Below are 18,207 nucleotides of genomic sequence, written 5' to 3' on the forward strand. Positions count from 1 at the left end.
GACAGTGTGGACATTTTTTTTTTAAGTTTGTTGCAAATTTATGAAAAATTAAAAACCAAGTAAACATTAGCATATGTATTTATAGCCTTTGTGTAATACCTTGTTGATCAAATCTTGGTAGAAAATACAATCCTGTCTTTTAGAATATCTTGCCAAAAACTTAGCAGAATTATTCTTATGTAGTTTCACCCTTCAGCTTTGCAGCTCTGTCAGGTTATAATGGAGATATCTGTTCACCGCTATTTTCAAATCTCTCTAGAAATGTGGGTGCAAGTTTGGTCTCTGGCTTGGCCAATAAAGGACATGTGCAGAGTGGGTCTTCAGCCACTCTTTGAGAACTTGGTTGAGTGCTTTCGGATCATTTTTCTGCTGAAATGAACCCAGTCTGAGGTTAAGATTGTTGGAGCAGGTTTTCATTGAGAATATCAATGTTGTAATCACACCTTTCTCTATGCTTTTTCTATATGCTTTCTTTACAAAAAAAAAAAGCATCCCCATAGCATGATGCTGCCATAAACATGCTTCACTGTAGAGATGGTTTCATTTTTGTCTTATCATCCCAAACTAGAGACGAAGGCAATAAGCAGTGTTCAATGATACATCACTATTCAAAATGACATCTGATAGACAGCAAAACAAATAAAAAATAACACTTTGTTCTTGTTTTGTACAACTGGATAAAGATTCAGGTATAACAAGGGTGATGTGTAAGATTTCCAAGTCTATGCAGCTGTGCTCATATTCTGATTAGTGTGTCATATGAGTTTTTCCCCACAAGGTGGCAGTGTAGTTCCACACAAAAAACATGTTCAGGAGAAAACAAATGCTTTTACTTTAGAGTCCAACTGTTAATTTGCTGCCCATTTAATCAAAGTAAATTCTTTGTATTGCAGAGGCTGTTAAAAGTTGTAGAAAATTCTTGTCTGAGAAATATTCTCATATCAATCAATTTTTATATATAACATACATTTACTTAGGCTTCTTTGTTACTATTTTTTCTTACTATTAATTTAATATTTTCTCTTGCATATACATTTTCTGATGTATAGATAGATAGATAGATAGATAGATAGATAGATAGATAGATAGATAGATAGATAGATAGATATGTAAGAGTTAGATTAACTACCTGATGTATAAATAGCAATACTTTTGCCAATACCTTTGATAACGTTCTTAGAGATATTTTTAATCTCCCTGTTTTTAATCTCACAGTACATGTTCAAAATTACTGTCTGATCCTGATCTGTTCTTGGTTCTCACCTTTACATCTGGTTAAAACATTGATCGTATTGTATTTGGTATCAATATGGGATTGTTTAGATGAATCACAGCTCTCTACTATTGTTTGATTTATTAAACCTCTACATACATCTGCATTTGCGTGTTTATCTGTCTTTCCTGTTTTAAATAGTAAGGAGAAATAAGCATCTGTCATTGCCTCCTTTATACTCAGAGAAAACCTAAACAAGTATGAATATTTATATATTAAAAAAAGGGGTATAATTACGATGTTACAAATCTGTGTAAACCTTATAAAATAAAGTTTGTTTAAAAAGAAATAAAACAAATATTTTGGATTTCATATTTGATTTCAGTCTTGATGACATTTTATCAGCACCTTTCCTCTTGACTCTGGAAATTTCCCTTCCAAAAGTTCTCTAAATCTATCAGATTGTGATGATATCTTTTGTGCGCCCTCCTTCTCAGATTTTCAAATGGATTCAGTTCTATCTGGTGCAGCCATTGAAAAACGTTTCATTTCACATTTTTTAAACCATCAAGCCTGACTGGAATTTAAAAATGCTCTGTATTTTATTCACTTTGACAAAAACTCTAGTAGCAAAATTCAAATCCCATTTATGATATAAAGGATTATTTTCACACATAGAAAATAAAAACGTTGGGTCTCCTTCAGCACCTAAACAAATGACCTAAGGAAGCTTCCCAGAGCAAAAATGATGGATGCAGCTTAAATTCACGGCTCACAGAAAGCTATACTTTCACTAAAAGTAAACCTGAAACTGTATTTCATTGCAATTATTTCTGTTGTGTTTAAATGTATGCTTGTGGCAAGGTATGTTATGATGCATTTAAACAATAAATCAAAATAAAAGAAGAGACAAAATCCAACCTGCTCCAACAAAAGGTAGAATCAAAGGAAATTCAATCAAATTTGAGACAGTAAGCTGCCCAAATGGAACAGCCGGTTGCTACTTTGAATTTCAAATGGGTTGGACACGGTATTTATGCAGAACCGCAATGGGTTTGAAACCTGGAATTACAGGGACACAAATGAAAAGCTTCCCTCATCCAAGCATACCGCCAATGCCAAAATAATTACTGTCAGCGCTTTTACAGCAAAGACAGAGCCAGAGAACATGACATTCTTTGGCTCAGTATATCATGTTCCCCTTTCTGTTCTGCTCCTACGGTAGGAAAAAAAAAAAAAAAAAAAAGAAAAATAGCCCAGTCATGTTTAAAGTACACACAAAAGCATCAATTTCACTGAAACAACCAAATTCTGTCTCTGTGTTGAATCAGTTGCCAAGCCTTTAGAAATCTAGAACAATGAATGAATCTTTGCAAACTGGGAAATATGTTCTGAATAGATAAAACATGTGAAAATAATTTTTATTTGCTGTATGCAAGAAAATAAATAAACTTTTTTTTAACCTTAGTTCTGAGAGTTTTTTCGCTGACATTGCTTTAAACATTTTCAGTTGGATAAGTTTATGCCCATACCAAAAATGATTTATGTTTATTTTGTCTTTGTAAAGTTCAGTTTAACAGGAATCCTTATTTTAATCATTTTTTAATCATTTTTTTGTTCTTTTTTCAGTTTTATTGTACCTTTCTTTATAACCTGTTGTTAAATAGAATTGCTGTCAAGATAGGCAATATGCCCATGTTTATAGTATCTTTATAACTTTTTATCTCATCACTTACAAACCTGTTGCTTAATCAGATCATATTCAGACATAAATGATAAAATCTCAGTAACAACATTTGACTCAGACACAAACACAGCTTTAAGAAGAGTACATATCTATTTTTGTTAAAGGCAGTCAAACCTTTTTTAACTACAGATTGATGCAAAATTATATTTAGGAGGATGAATTTTCCAGTTTTACTCAAAAGATGAATGAATTTATAAAAAATAAAAAATGAAAGTAAATGTATTCAGCAATTTTCCCCCATGACACGTGACTCTATGATCTAAGTGGTAATCCTTATCCTAAGATTCCTCCCATTAATGCTGATGAAGGGCTGCAAATTTCATGACATTCATGGTAATTCTCAGCTATAATGGCTTAATGATACAATACTGTAAAATGATATAAATGTGAAATAAAGTTGTTCAGCTAAAACTAATTTTAATGTCATCAGCCTTCAAGTTGAAACATATCTTCGCAATAGAAATAAACAATAATTCAAAAAGTAGAAAGAAAGAATTCAGTTTATGTAAAAATAAAAAAGTATGTACTACTACAGTATGTGCCAGGAGATTAATTATAATCGTTCCTTAAAGAAGGCTGAAACTACTGAAACCGAATAGCAAATAAAGCATAATGATATTAATTGGTTGCACCTTGCAAAGGCAGCAAGAAACAACAAATTAAAGATTTAATTTAATCCCTTTTCAAATCTAACATGAAAAGATAAATGTGTCAATGAGTGAGAGGTTATGATTTTCATTTTCATTTTATTTTTCGTTGTTCAAATTCACTTTACAGAGATTTTATTTAAAAGAAAAAACAAGTTTAACAAGCTGAAGTTAATTTTAATCTGACCAGTTTTTCAAGAGCAGGCTAAAAGCCATGTGCCACAAAGCTGTCAACCTGCTAAATTTCATAGTGTTTTAAAATTAGTGGTGTTTCCCAATAGCCAAATTTCTTTGTTCAGACCATGGAAAGACTTTCAGCCATCTAACTGGCAGTGGGCAGCAATAAACAGGATAAGAATTGCATTATTATGCTCTGTCTGACATTGTGAATGTGTTATCATTATATTTTGGCCTGTCTTTTTCATTTTATTTCCTTTTTTTAGAAGTAGTTGAAGGATGTTTCAATAATGAATTAATCATTAATGAGTAAGTTATTGTAATAGCACTGCAAAATTTCCTTAGAGTACTTTTGATCACTATACACTGACTGTGTGCATATGCGAGGGCTGGTAGTCTTAAGATACAAATAAAAAAAAACATTGTGATACACAACTTAAATTGATCACTTCAAGTGGTTAAAGTAATAGAATTAAGTTTGCCCAAGTTTTTTCAACTTATAAACTTAAAACATTATGTTGGATCCACCTAATTCAATGAATTTACCAATTGAAGTGGTTAATTTAAGTAGAAGCAGCATTTTATTTTTAAAGTCTAATAACAATAAAGTTTTCTTTAAAATCGCCTGTTCCTTTATAGCTGCATACAATGGCGTAACGACACAATAGGCCCGTAAGCAACATTATATGGGTGGCCCCATATGAAGTACAACACTCTGGATTACCCATAATTCCAAATTGTAGTGTAAAAATTAAAATACTCAAATACATTGTTCTTTTAAGATCTCTATTGCGGTTTGAAACCTATTATAGCGTATTATTTACCAACCGTCTAATGAACTATACACCGTTATCAACATAGTAATTAAAAGTACCACTTTCTGCTTTGCTATTGGTGTCGTCTTTAAACGCCTCACCATCATGTTTAAATCTGGCATGTGTTGGGGTGTAAATAAGGTCCGGTCAGTCACCTTAAAATCAGGTGGGTTTTAAGAGGGATTTTTGCACCATTACATTTGCAATTAGACATCCTAGTCCACAATTGCGAAGGGGGCCAACCAAGAGTCAGTGATGGGGCCCCTAAGCAAGTGCAGTCTCTGCTTACAGATATTTACACCATTGGGTAGGGTGGCCCCAGGGGTGGCCAATGATGGCCTAAGGGTGGCCATGGCCACCCCTGGCCCTCCATCTAGTTCCGCCCCTGTGTTTCTTTATAGCTGCATTCAGCAGTTCCCTACAAGTAATCAGCTTCAAGAGGGGAACAAAACAATTGATTTTGGGCTAAAAAAAAATGTTAATGGTGCACTGATTTTATAGAAAATTTTTGTTTCTCTTCATTAGGGTTTTTCTTTTTCTTTTTCTTGGAAAGCACAGCTATCCCTCATCCCTCTCTGTGAGACCATCACTCCTCATTGTGACCTCCTCTTTCTCTCCTTTATTCGCTGAGGGACTCTCCTCCTCCTCCTCCTCCTCTCCCTCCTCCCCCCTCTCCCCTCCGTGCCTCAAATTCTGGAATCATGGTGCTCAGACTTCCCATTCCTCCTTTCCCCTCCAGGATGGGTTTCTTCAGGTTTCTGTGTTCTATTAAGAACGATATAATCCTCTTTCTGACACCATGCGTCCTCCTTCCTCTACCACTGCTGATCGGGACATCGGTATGTTTTCATCTGATAATAACACATCTGAGGAGGAAAATATGATGGCAGGGGGAGTTTTCAACTGTTTGTTTTACTTTTTAACTGATTGAACCAATTATAATTTAAACGAGCTGTAAGAATAGCTATTCTTTTTTTTCTTTTTTGCACCTGTTGCGCATAATTGGAAGGCTGCGTCGCATGGGAACCGATCTGGGTTCCCGGAGGCTTTACGCTGCGCACTAAAGTCCTGTTATTTTAACTTCTTATTTTTGTTAGCAGGAACTATCAAGTGCAGCGTGGGAACCCGCAAAGTCAAAGGGCTCTGTTCACATCGTTACCTCTACATGCGGCATAGCTGCTGCCTGCACCATGTTATGATAGCAGGGATTAACTGTAATAATGCGCAGGAGTCATGGAAAAGACTACAAATTAGATGCAGGCTTCCTAACTTGCACTTAATGTTTTAAGAAAGCACAAAGGATGTATTTGAGAAAAAATTGAAAGAATGAACATATAGCACAATTCAGTACAAAAACAATGCAAAGTGCTTTACATGATTAAAATATAGGAAAATAAAACAGAATCTAAGCAAGGAAGAAAAAATAATAATAAAATAAAAACTGCAGAAACAAAAAAGAAAATTAAAAACAGTTGGACTAAAGAAAATAAAAGAGTTGAGCTAATGATGTTTCAGTTGAACTATTTAACTAGAACAGTCGAAGGCAATCCTAAACAAATGTGTTTTTAGTCTTGATTTAAAGGAACTCAGGCTTTCTGCACCTTTACAGTTTTCTGGAAGTTTGCTCCAGATACGCGGAGCATAGGAACTAATTGCTGCTTCTCCATGTTTAGTTCTGGTTCAGAGCAGGCTGGAGCCAGAAGACCTGAGTGGTCTGGAGGGTTGATACACTAATAGCAAGTCTGTGATGTATTTAGGTGCTAAGCCATTCAGAGATTTATAGACTAACAGAAGTATTTTAAAGTATATTCTCTGATATACAGGGAGCCAGTGTAAGGACTTTAGAACTGGGATGATGTGCTCTACTTTCTTAGTCTTAGTGAGGACACGGGCAGCACTAATAGGGTAGAAATTTCCAACTGAAAGTGTCCTTATTTATATCACAATTAGTGAAAGGTTGCCAATATCAAGGAAATAGAAATTGTTTTCTCTTCTTAATCCCCCTGATTTCTTATGACTATGTATAACTAACACTTACGTTTGCAGCTGTCAAAATATTTTGGGGGTAGTGTAAGATAATGAGTGACCCGAAAACTTTATTCAGTTTCAATAAGATCTGACTAAATAATGCAATTCATATTTGTTTCATGGCAAGCAAACAAATAATCATATTCAAATACATTGTGATTTTTAAATTAGTTGAAAAGCTGTAGTTTTTTCTCCCATAAATGAAAAAAAAATGGATAATGAATTATTCAACCATGTGTTGTATTGTGGACTTCTTCTCAATGGTGGATAATCAAGGTTCAGAAGGTTAAAAAAAAGCCTTTAGAGAACTTTTTTCCAACCATAAGCATTTCCAGCTCCACAGCATAGACAGAGGCTCAATCTAAATAAAGCAAATTGTACCTGTAGCTCCTGGCTCCTTTCTGTAGCTTCTATCACTTCACCTTTTGCTGAGTGCACAGTAAGAACAATCAAGTGTAAGAAAAGAGCTCTGGAGTGCTGTGGTAAATCCAGACAGCCTTCAGCCTTATGTCGTTATGCGATGGACACACTCCTAAATGATACTGGTCGAATCGGGACTACAATCATCTGGAGAACTACAAAAAAAACCCCATTAAATTTACACATAGCTAACAGCTGAAACTCTTTGGTAAAAAACCAAAAACAAAATTATTTGCATATGTCACAAACCGTACATCTCACAAGCTAATGTGTTTTGGTTAAAATACAAGAAGTGAGAAAGGCATGCATTAAATAACTGGCTGAAATCGCAGCTCACCACACGTATACGCCTTAAAGTCCGCATGCGCACAAAAAGATAGCTACTTAGGGACGAGCACATAAGACGGCCTTACGTAAACATATCACCAAAATGATTAACAATTAGGAGGACCACTTATTTAGGTGAGCCACCTGGAAAAAAAAAAAATCCTCCACCGACCCTTTAGGTGTTCCTACCAATTTGAGGTGTTCAGATTGGACCAGAGACTAATATTAAAAACAATGGTCTGAGTGTGTACCTGTTAGTCCTCAAGGGCTGATGTCCTGCAACTTTTAAATGTGCTTCTGCTCCAACACACCTGACTCCAACATGAGTTCATCAGCAGCTCTCTGCATAGCTTGACTAAATGCTGGTAAGGTAGTTTAGACATTTACTTCAGGATTGCAGGGCATGCATACATCTTAATGTTGCAGGACACCAGCCCTCAAGGATTTGAGTTTAAGAAAACAGGTTTAAAATCATTTAGTGAAGTGAAGAGTTTAAAGCAGGGGTGGGCAACTTCAATCCTTTAGGGTTGGTTTCCTGCAACATTTAGATTCATCCTTGGTCCAACACACCTGAATCAGATGGTTGAATTACCTCCCCCAGTATGCAATAAATTTCTCCAGAGTCCTTTTAATTATCTATTTACGTGAAACCCAAATTATTGGTATGGTATTGTAGTTTTTTATCCATTAATTATGTTTGCTTTATAAAAGCTAAATCTAGTTATGTTTTTACAGTATTTTAACTGGCAGTTTTCGCATCTGAACCAATGGGTAGAGTTAACATTACTCTGGTAAACATCACTGGTCTGTAGAAGACTATCTGTGCAAGTTAACGTTCAGATCTTAGGGTCTAATTTATTTAGGATTTCAAATCACAGAGTTCATTGCAGAACAGTAACTTTAAAATTAGTAAAATCATTTATAATATAAACTCAATTTGATAATGTATCTATATATTCTTTAGTTTGTTTTCCTCCATAAGTTTTTACTCAGCGATTCTGCAGTAGGAAATTGCTGATATGACTAAAAGAAGTAGATCAAACCTTACTTCACACTTTGAACCATCATAACATAGTCTTTCATTTGATGTAACATTTAATGATCTCAAGTGTTTACAGTTTTTATTGGTGACTTTTGTCAGAGAAGCTTTAAACCAAATTAGCAATAAAACCATAAAAAAAAAAATTTTATGCTTTTTTTTTTTGCATTTCTTTACGTTTTTTTTTTTTTGTTTGTTTTTAGGAGGCCGAATGCGCCTATGTGATCATCTTGATGGCTGTGTACTGGTGCACGGAGGTACTGCCATTGGCTGTGACCTCGCTCCTACCAGCTATCCTTTTTCCCTTTTTTGGCATTATGCAGTCTAAAGATGTAAGTCCAGCATTTCCCAGAAATTCACTGCCGATTTCAATTAGACAAAAATCAAAATTTATGTGACACATTTTTCTAGGTGGGTATGCAGTACTTGAAGGACACCAACTTGTTATTTGTGGGTGGACTGCTGGTTGCTGTGGCTGTAGAGCACTGGAATTTGCACAAACGCATTGCTTTAAGGGTGCTGCTTTTTGTTGGTGTGCGACCAGCACTGTAAGTAGCTTGGTAACTTACATAAACCCCTATCTTTCATCTCTAACTCATTTCCTAAGCCTATCTAATCACCTATCAAAAGAGGAATATACTGCAGATAAGTGCGCTAGGTTCAAGGTTTTCACTACATTGTAAAAAGTCTGTTTACACCACTTCAACTCCAGTGATATAAACCAGTCACAGCCTGGTTTTATGACTTCAGTGCTAAATCAGCTTTGATTTTTCAATCTGTTAATTTTCTATCATGATTGCAACTGGTCATAAGACAAGAAGCGGGGTACACCCTTCACCGGTTTCTGGGCCATCACAGGACAATCTGATTTTCTCCATTTTTCTGTTTCTGACAGGTTGATGCTGGGTTTCATGGGTGTTACTGCATTCTTGTCAATGTGGATCAGTAACACAGCTACCACAGCCATGATGGTCCCCATTGTTCAAGCAGTGCTGGATCAGCTCAACACCACTGAAAGCGAAGTGCCACAAACCATCAGTTCAGATCAGAATATTCAGACTTCTGAGACTGACAGCAAACCACCTGTTCAGACAGAAAAGGAGAATGAAGGACAGGGTGAGCTTCCTTAGAAATGTAAAGAGAAGAGAAAGAAACAGAGGATATATTGGGGGGAATCAAAAGGTTTTTTTGTATATAAATTAGGGACTGAAAGCTCTTTTCATTCCTCTGTCTTTGTTTTTAAGGTCCCGTGGTGGTGACTTTCCTAGATGCCTCAGTAGAGGTTGCCAGGCATAAGGAGGCAATGGAGAGGAGGAAAATGGGTAAAGGGATGACCTTGTGCGTTTGTTACGCCGCTAGCATCGGGGGCACTGCCACCTTGACAGGAACTGGTCCAAATCTGGTGCTTAAGGGACAAATGAACCAGTGAGTGTGTTACAAGAACAAAATTTTTTTTTATACATTTTTGTTTTTTAAAAGGTATTTCTCTTTCAAAATTTCTTCAGACTGTTTCCTGAAAATGACGATGTGATTAACTTTGCCTCTTGGTTCGGATTTGCATTCCCAAATATGATTATTATGTTGACTCTAGCCTGGCTTTGGTTGCAGTTCGTCTTCATGGGATTTAAGTGAGTATTATCGTCGCAAAAGGTTCTTTTGGGAAGGAAAACTGAAAAAAAAAATAATCTGCATTAGCACCGTCTTTTCTCTGTATAGGTGAAATTCAGATTCTCATGTGATTCCTTAGTTTCAGGAAAACATGGGGCTGTGGGACAACCAAAACAGAAAAGGAGATTGCTGCATATAATGTGATCCGTGAGCAACATCGACAGCTGGGGCCAATGAGTTTCGGAGAGATAAATGTCCTGTTTCTCTTCGTTTTGCTGGTACTCCTTTGGTTCTCAAGAGATCCAGGTTTTGTTCATGGCTGGGCTACCGATCTAAACTCCAGTGCAGAGTGTGTACCTATTATATTTAATTCTGATTTTGCACAAAAATACAAATTCATTCATAAAGACACTTGATTAAAGGGAATTCCGCTTTCCTCTGTCCTCCAAGATATGTGACAGATGCCACAGTGGCGATCTTTGTGGCCATCCTCCTCTTCGTCCTACCCTCTGAATTACCATGGTTCTGCTCATGCAGGACTCAAAGGTTGGACATAAGTAAGGAATCCTTCTGGGAGTATAAACTGAACGAAAAACTTAAAGAGAAGCATACCCTGTAATGTTTAGTCTCTGGTGTGTATTTATTTATCCATCTGCAGCAACACAGCAGTCCTCTGGCTCAACACCTCGACTCCTCAGCTGGAAAGTTGCCCAAAAGAAGGTACCCTGGGGCATTGTCCTTCTCCTTGGGGGTGGGTTTGCCCTCGCTAAAGGAAGTGAAGTAAGTAGGAAGAATACTTACATTGCATTACACCATGTTATATTACGTCATGGTATAATAATGGCAAAAAATAATTAAAAATAAAAGACATCCATAAGGAGACAATGCTACCAAAGCCTTAAACCCCACTGACCCTTCTATTTCCAGTTAGCCCTGTAACTCAGAAGATGAGTTGGTATTTAATGCTACATTACACTGAGTTGCCTTTAATAAATTAGTACCTTTATTATATTAATATTATTATTTTAAGATTATTTTGTATTTGATTTATCTTGTGGTATTTAATAATAGGTTGACAAACTATGATACAGAAAGTTATGCTACATTATGGTTACTGTATGCATGTTTTGTACTCTCTTACTTGACCTAGATAAGTCTCACTCTAAATGATACAAGTGTCTTGACTTAAATAAAAAAAATTTTTTTATATGCATTGCTATTTGTGATAGGTCTTAGTGGCCATTTTTAATCGTTATTTGTTTTTGATCAGCAGCTTGAAGTGTAATACTTCTGAAGTACCAACATTCAAGAAGACATACACATACTTTACTGTAGGACTCTACGGGTATAGTTTCTATGATTTATGAATACATTTTTTACATATTAGAGCCTATAATTCCAATTATTTTTAGAAACCACAACATCAAAGTTCTAACAAAATGTTTTAAGGTTAGGGGATCAAAGAATAGAAGATTTATCATTCAATAAATAGATAAGAGCCTAAGTAAACCAATTAGAGCTCCAACTTTAACGTACTTGTTTGCATAGCTGTTTGTGGTGTGGAATTTCTAAGTTTAAGCTCCTTATTACCCTACCTTATTTTACCTTACCTTACTTTACCTTACACCTTCTTTTTCTGCTTTCAGGTATCAGGACTGTCTAAGTGGATGGGAGACCAAATGGCTCCCCTGCAGAACATCCCTCCTTGGGGAATTGCTATCATTTTATGCCTACTGATTGCTACTTTCACAGAGTGCACCAGTAATGTGGCGACTGCAACGCTGTTCCTTCCTGTCTTAGCCTCAATGGTAAGAACTATCTATCAGATAGAAGGAGTTGACGTAAATACACAGACAGGTTTTTCAGACTGTTGGAGACGTAGTCACTCCTGACCAAAGGTGTTCATTTAGTAAAAGTCCTTCCTTGAGCACTTAGCTGATTTCCTTAGCTGAGTTCCAGCTCTCACTTCTCCCAGTGAGAACTGGCCTACTTTCCTGTGTTTGGCAAGCTCTCTTGTTGGTTTTTCCGGGGTTAATATGCTTAGTCCTCCACAGTGGGGCCCTCCCCCCATTAATAACCTGACAAGAACACCAGTACAGCCCACTGCCCTGTCTCACTGCCATGTATAAATGAAGAATGACATCATTGTCCCTACTGCTCAACCATTGCCCAGAGTCCCAAAGAGGATTTTATAAAAAAAAAAAAACTAATTGGGTTTTTCAAAAGATCATTAAACGGTACTGCTAAAATGATTATTCCCTGCAAAAGTATTTATACATTTTGTTTTTTTTAAACATGTTTGCCACATTAAAGTGACAAACCTCAGTGCATGATGTCTGTGTGAATTTTATTACAAAGGGAAGAAAGGAATATTCGCTTTGACTTATTTCTCTATTTTTATTTGGTTATATTCTAAACAACATCCTGTGCTTATCATGGAGCACTCCTCAATTCTCCATTGGGAAGTAGAAGGAGTACAGCATGGCTACAAATCTATGCTTAGAGATGGTGATCTGCCAAAACTAGGCAAGGAAAACAATAATCAGAGATGTAGATGGTAGTTCTAGAGAAGCTTTAGCCAGCTACAACTGAGGAAAGAGAATCTGTTGACAGAATAACGAGGGGAGAAAGCATTTAGGGACACAAAAAACAGGAAATGTTGTGTTTAGGTATGACCAAAATGTATGTTTTTAGCCTACGTACAAAACACTACGTATGGCAAAAAAAATATTCATTTCACCCATAACATTCAGTGGAGGTTTCATCATCATCCATTTCTCTGCCGCAGGGATATAAAACCTAAACAGACTGGATAGGAGGATACTTAGAGCTAAATGAAAACAAGATGCTCCAAAAGACTTAACACCGGGGCTGAGGTTCCTCTAAGAACCTTATAAATACTGTACAACAAAATCTACATTTAAATGGTTTAGATCAACAATATTCATGTGTTAAAAGAACCAAGACCCAAATTCTACTGATTCATTTTAGCAAGACTTAAAAATTGCTGATCAATCTTGCTGTATCCATTTGGCCCAGTTAATCTATTTATGTTATAAAGAGCCATCTAAATCATTACAGTAGTTCAAATGTGTCTAATCTAGATTTAATAAATATTATATAAAGAGTTAATCTAAGTGAAATGAGTTTTTTTGGAATTTGGATTTGGTTTTAGACTATTATTTAAAGTCTAACTCAAAACAAGTTTTAGCTTAGACTGCTATAAGCAAAATCTGGCTATAGACCCTGCCCTGAACTTTACATTGTTTAATTAATTCATACTTTCCCAGCCGTTTAAATTGATCAGTCAAATTGCATTGTTCAGTGTTTTTCTAAAAAGGAAGTTTCTAATCTGCCTGGGTCTCATTCTGTCACTTTTACAGGGATTCTGCATTTAGTTTTGCATGAAAAATCTGACTCTTTTCCAATGAAAAAAAAAGAACTTGGTTTCTGAAGATAACATGGAAGCAATTTTGCTTACAAAGCACAGTCTGTAATGAACAACTCGATTGTTTAATGATTAATTTTAGCTCTAAGCCTAGATTACTTTTTGGCCAGGTAGTTATATTGCCTGTCTAATCTTAGAAGAATTCGTTAGAAAGTGGTACTAAAAATACAGACAAGACAATGAATCATGTTAAGTGCCTTTACATTTTAAACCAAAAGATTAAATACTGTTCTTTGGGGGTTATATGCAACTGCATGGCACTCTTTTATATAAAAAAATAGGAAAACTATGCATGCTTTTCCTTTCACTTGCTATTAACATGGAGAACTGTTAAAAAAAAGTTGAGTGCATATGGTCAAATAGTACTTAATATTTAGGTTTATTATAAAAACAGGAGGCTAAGAATGAAGGATTTGCTTAGAGGCTCAGAACTAAACTTTTGGATATTACAATTTGGTGTTATAACAGTTTATGGGTCATTGCATAATGTGTCATGATGTTAAGTGAATCAGTGATTAAAAGAAAACATATTTATCAAGAACTAACACTATAATTTCAGTGACCTGATATACACTTAAAAGAAGTCTATATATACAGTTTATTTCTTTTTGTTCTTTGTTTATTTTGAGAAGCAGAAATTACTGTGCACTTGTTCAAGCTTCTGTGCTCCATGATATGTAATTCAGAAGCAAATTCCACTCCGTAATGCTCTCTGAGTCGCAGCAGTCTGCCATTATCCAGTACACGTGTAGCGCTTTTCTATTTTGGATGCCATGACTCAGCATCGGGCCAGCAGGAATCGCATCTTAATTGCACCCACCTAATGAGAGTTTTCACTTCGTGCAGAATTGCACACATTTCATTCAGAGTTATGAGTCAGTGATTGCGGTTGAAGAAAAATAGCCAGATAGAGGAGAGAGGGATTTCGTGATCACGTCTGTGTTTATCCCTGCTTAAGTCTTAAAAACCTCCTTTGTGATTATTGCAGTCTCAGTCCATCGGAATCAATCCGCTGTACGTCATGGTGCCCTGTACTCTGAGTGCTTCATTCGCCTTCATGCTGCCAGTCGCTACCCCTCCAAACGCCATTGTGTTTTCTTATGGACACCTCAAGGTTGCTGACATGGTGAGTACAGCTGATTGTGGGGGTTGTTTTGTAAATAATATGCTGAATCTGAAGGTGCAATGACTTTGCTGCTGCTATTATACAATTAGGACTCCAGAACCTGTATTTAATGTCATTTATAGTTCCAGCCTAAGCAGTACTTTAAACCATACTGTTAAAAAAATAAAAAGCACATCCTTCCTCCACCAAAATGATAAAAGATTAAAGGTTAGTTCAATAAGATTTAGTGACATCTAATGACTAAGATGAAGTTTAAAATTGAATAACTACCCTTACCATTGTCTCTATGTCTCTTTCCTAACATGTGGAAGAAACAATGCTGAGTACTATAAATGAGATGGATGTACGATAATAACTCAAATTTGCCACGCTTATTCTTAAGACTACATAATGAAAAAGTAGCTGTGTATTTCATTTTGGCCCATTCACTTTGACAACCTTATTTTAAAAGGCATTGAGCAAGGTTATTTTCCTCTTGATTTCAAACTTCACCATTGCACAGAATCCCTTGAAATCTTTAAATTACAGGTTTAAAATATATATTGTGGTGCTAACCCTAAGTTTGCTTGCAATGGCATCTCTTTAAAAAAAAAAAAAAACTTTTTTAAGGACTGCACCTTCTGGCATAACCAGACTAATTAAAGTTTCCTCATACTCTATATGTACCCGTGGATGCATGCAGCTTGCACCACCCCAACACACATTCACATCTGTATTCATACAAGAACACCACAGAGTTATGCTCAATGAAGCATTCTTCACACAGCCTTATATGTGTGATAGTGGCTGGTGTTTCAAATGTCTGCCAAAAAAGAGAAGCAGTAGGCTGAGTTTTTGTTTCAATGTTGTTTTTAAGAAATACTGTAGCTGGGAATAGAAAATGTTCCCACTTGTTGTTTTGACCAGACAGGGAAGGCTGTTGGTCTTGATGGTATTGATCTGACTGGAGGTGCTAAATGTTGAAACACAGATTGAAAATGTGGCAGTAAACACGTTTAATGTGCGTTTTTAGTGCTACATATTAAATGGGAGTTTTATTGTTTCTAGTCTAACCATTTGGTTTTTTACAAAATGTAGACTCTGTACTGTAACACCTTACATGTCAGGAAAGAAGAATATGAATAGAATAACTTATTCGTTTGAATTAATAGGAATGCATTAATTATCAAATGTAATATAGAGAGTTCCACAAATAGAACAAAACTTTTGTGCTTTCTTTTCAAAAAGCCATTAAACTCTTTCTTCCACTGTTCCTCCATATACTATAAGCCCTCTCAGAGAAGCAGAGTAATGTATCACTAGAAAGATTTATTTTGCTGCTAATTGGAATCTGCAAAAAAGTGCCTCATAGATTTTTGCTAAAGCAATATAAAATGAAAGTAAGCCCATTTGCGATTCTAAGGTCACAATTATGACATTATCCGGTCTGAACTGGTTTAAATCTAATCTCAAATGCCCAAAAATATTCTGTGTGTTTTCACGACAAGCATTTTCTTTCAAACAACAGCAAACAAAAATTGTAAAGCTGTTTGCAAAAACCAAATATTTCAGCACTGCTTTTTACTGAAGTCTAAAATGCACTTGATTTATTTATAATTAGAGATTAATGACAACATAGAAAGTTGGAACTGTGAAAAATATCTTTACACTTAGAAATCATTTAGAAGTTGCCAATTTGACTAGAAATGGATTTTGCATCACCTAATTTCCAACTCAAAGTGAGGCAATGCGTTGGCCAGAGAGACTGCAGAAATAAGTAAAACGTCTTTGACTCCACACATCTGATTTAGCATGCTGAGTTTAAAAGCTCATGAGAAGGTGACGATTAGAGAGTAGCTGAACAAGTATGGATTGTTCATGTCAACTATAGACTAAATAATCGGTATTGGGAATTTCTACAAAGGCAATGCGCTGTTGCTGTATGCACAACCAGGAGTCAATTATGTGAGTCAATGACTTGATGCAATTTGTTTGGCTTCCTTAAATAATATAGATTGTTAAACAATCTGACCATATGCAAATTGTTTACCTTTATTAATTGACTGAATTTAACTGATGGTTTAGGCTTACAAAGTTGCATCAATTTAAAATGAGTAAACAAGTATGTTTGACAAATAATGCACAGTACCATGTTAGGAGTAAATTAACATGCCACCACTTTGATTCTGTTTTATTTTCCAAAATTTAAATCATGTAAAGCACTTTGCAGTGTCTTTGTACTGAATTGTGTTATACAAATAAATTTGCCTTGCCTTGCCTTACCACAGATGACTCAAACTGTCACACAAGGTGGTGGAGGAGTAGTGATTTGGGCTTGTTTTATCAGCAATGTGGCTTCAAGCCTTGCTTCATGATACAATATAGCAGAAAGGAGTCTGATACCATCCCACCAACAGCTGACACTTGGACTATTTAATGATCCAACACATTCTTGGGAATCTATAGCAGATTGACTGAAAAAGAACAGAATCAATGACTTCCAGAGTGAAAGGATTTCATTCTCGAAGCAGCACTTGGGTTTTGATAAGTCAGACTGATTTATAAAACTCTTAACAACTATCAGATGCACCGTATTGTATGCATGTGTTACAGAGCTCAATTAACATGCATTTTTGGTTTAAATGCAAAGCTAATATCCATTATTATGTGTTTAGAGTTTAAATATATACTGAGTGAAAGTTTTTAAAGATATTGTAAATGAACTGACACATCTCCTTAATCATTGCATTGTTTTTGTCCCCGACAGGCTAAGACTGGTATAGTTATGAACATCATTGGTATTATTTGCATCACACTGGCTATTAACACCTGGGGCAAAGCCATGTTTCACCTGGACACCGTCCCCGCCTGGGCAAACGTCACAAGCAATTGAACGACTTCTGCAGTAGACATCATGATCTATGCACGCACCGCTGTGCCCTGCCCTCCCCATCCTCAGATGACAAACACCTAAAGCCAGACTGAAAGCGCGTGGACCAAGCAGCAATCTTCATGCGTTATGTTGCTGTCTCGATTTTTTTATGGATGTTTAGAGTGACAGAAAATCAGGGTAAATTTTAACAGGTAAAGGATGGATCATAGACAGCAACATTTATGCATCAAAATGAAGCTATACTGCAATGAAGGACCTTGGTGCCTTAAATCACATGGCAGAAACCAAAATAATATCTGTCAAGTTAACCATGAAATCTGGTCGATCTTGGCAGTTTATTCTGTCTGTGCCACTGAGGAATTTTTTTTGTTTGTTTTATTTAAATGTAGCCAAATGTTTATAGAAAGTGTTTTTTCTACATATATAGATGCTCTTGCACACTTAAACCTTGACATTATTCACATATTTTCTAGTAAAAAAAAAGAAAACATCAACTTCAGTGTGATAAAGCCTTTTTTTGTGATAGATCAAAACAAAGTATGTCTTATGGAATTAAATTGATATATGTTTGGGGAAAAAAAATCTGAAAAGTGTAATGTGTGTGTGCGTATTTTAGCTATCTTGTGTGTCCATAAGCCCTCCTGATGCTGTTTGCATTTGGACACCTCTTCTTACACAACATGAGCAATTCTTGTATCTCTATTTTGCAGTAATATCTTATTTGTGTTGATCTATGACAG

At 35.9% G+C, this 18,207-nt stretch overlaps 1 protein-coding gene across 1 annotated transcript; it reads left to right on the forward strand.

The window, feature by feature from the left end:
• The first annotated feature begins 5,283 nt into the window (after positions 1 to 5,283).
• On the forward strand, positions 5,284 to 17,950 carry slc13a5b (solute carrier family 13 member 5b). Its single transcript, XM_038303268.1, is given in 12 exon segments — positions 5,284 to 5,438; positions 8,617 to 8,745; positions 8,825 to 8,961; positions 9,309 to 9,529; positions 9,658 to 9,838; positions 9,919 to 10,041; positions 10,161 to 10,370; positions 10,472 to 10,578; positions 10,680 to 10,801; positions 11,668 to 11,829; positions 14,458 to 14,595; positions 17,342 to 17,950. Coding segments are annotated over 12 exon segments (1,875 nt in total). The 5' UTR covers positions 5,284 to 5,300; the 3' UTR covers positions 17,549 to 17,950.
• The last annotated feature ends 257 nt before the right edge of the window (positions 17,951 to 18,207 follow it).

This window comes from Cyprinodon tularosa, unplaced genomic scaffold, assembly GCF_016077235.1.
Source record: "Cyprinodon tularosa strain WSP-4 unplaced genomic scaffold, ASM1607723v1 ctg51, whole genome shotgun sequence".
Lineage (NCBI taxonomy): Eukaryota > Metazoa > Chordata > Actinopteri > Cyprinodontiformes > Cyprinodontidae > Cyprinodon > Cyprinodon tularosa.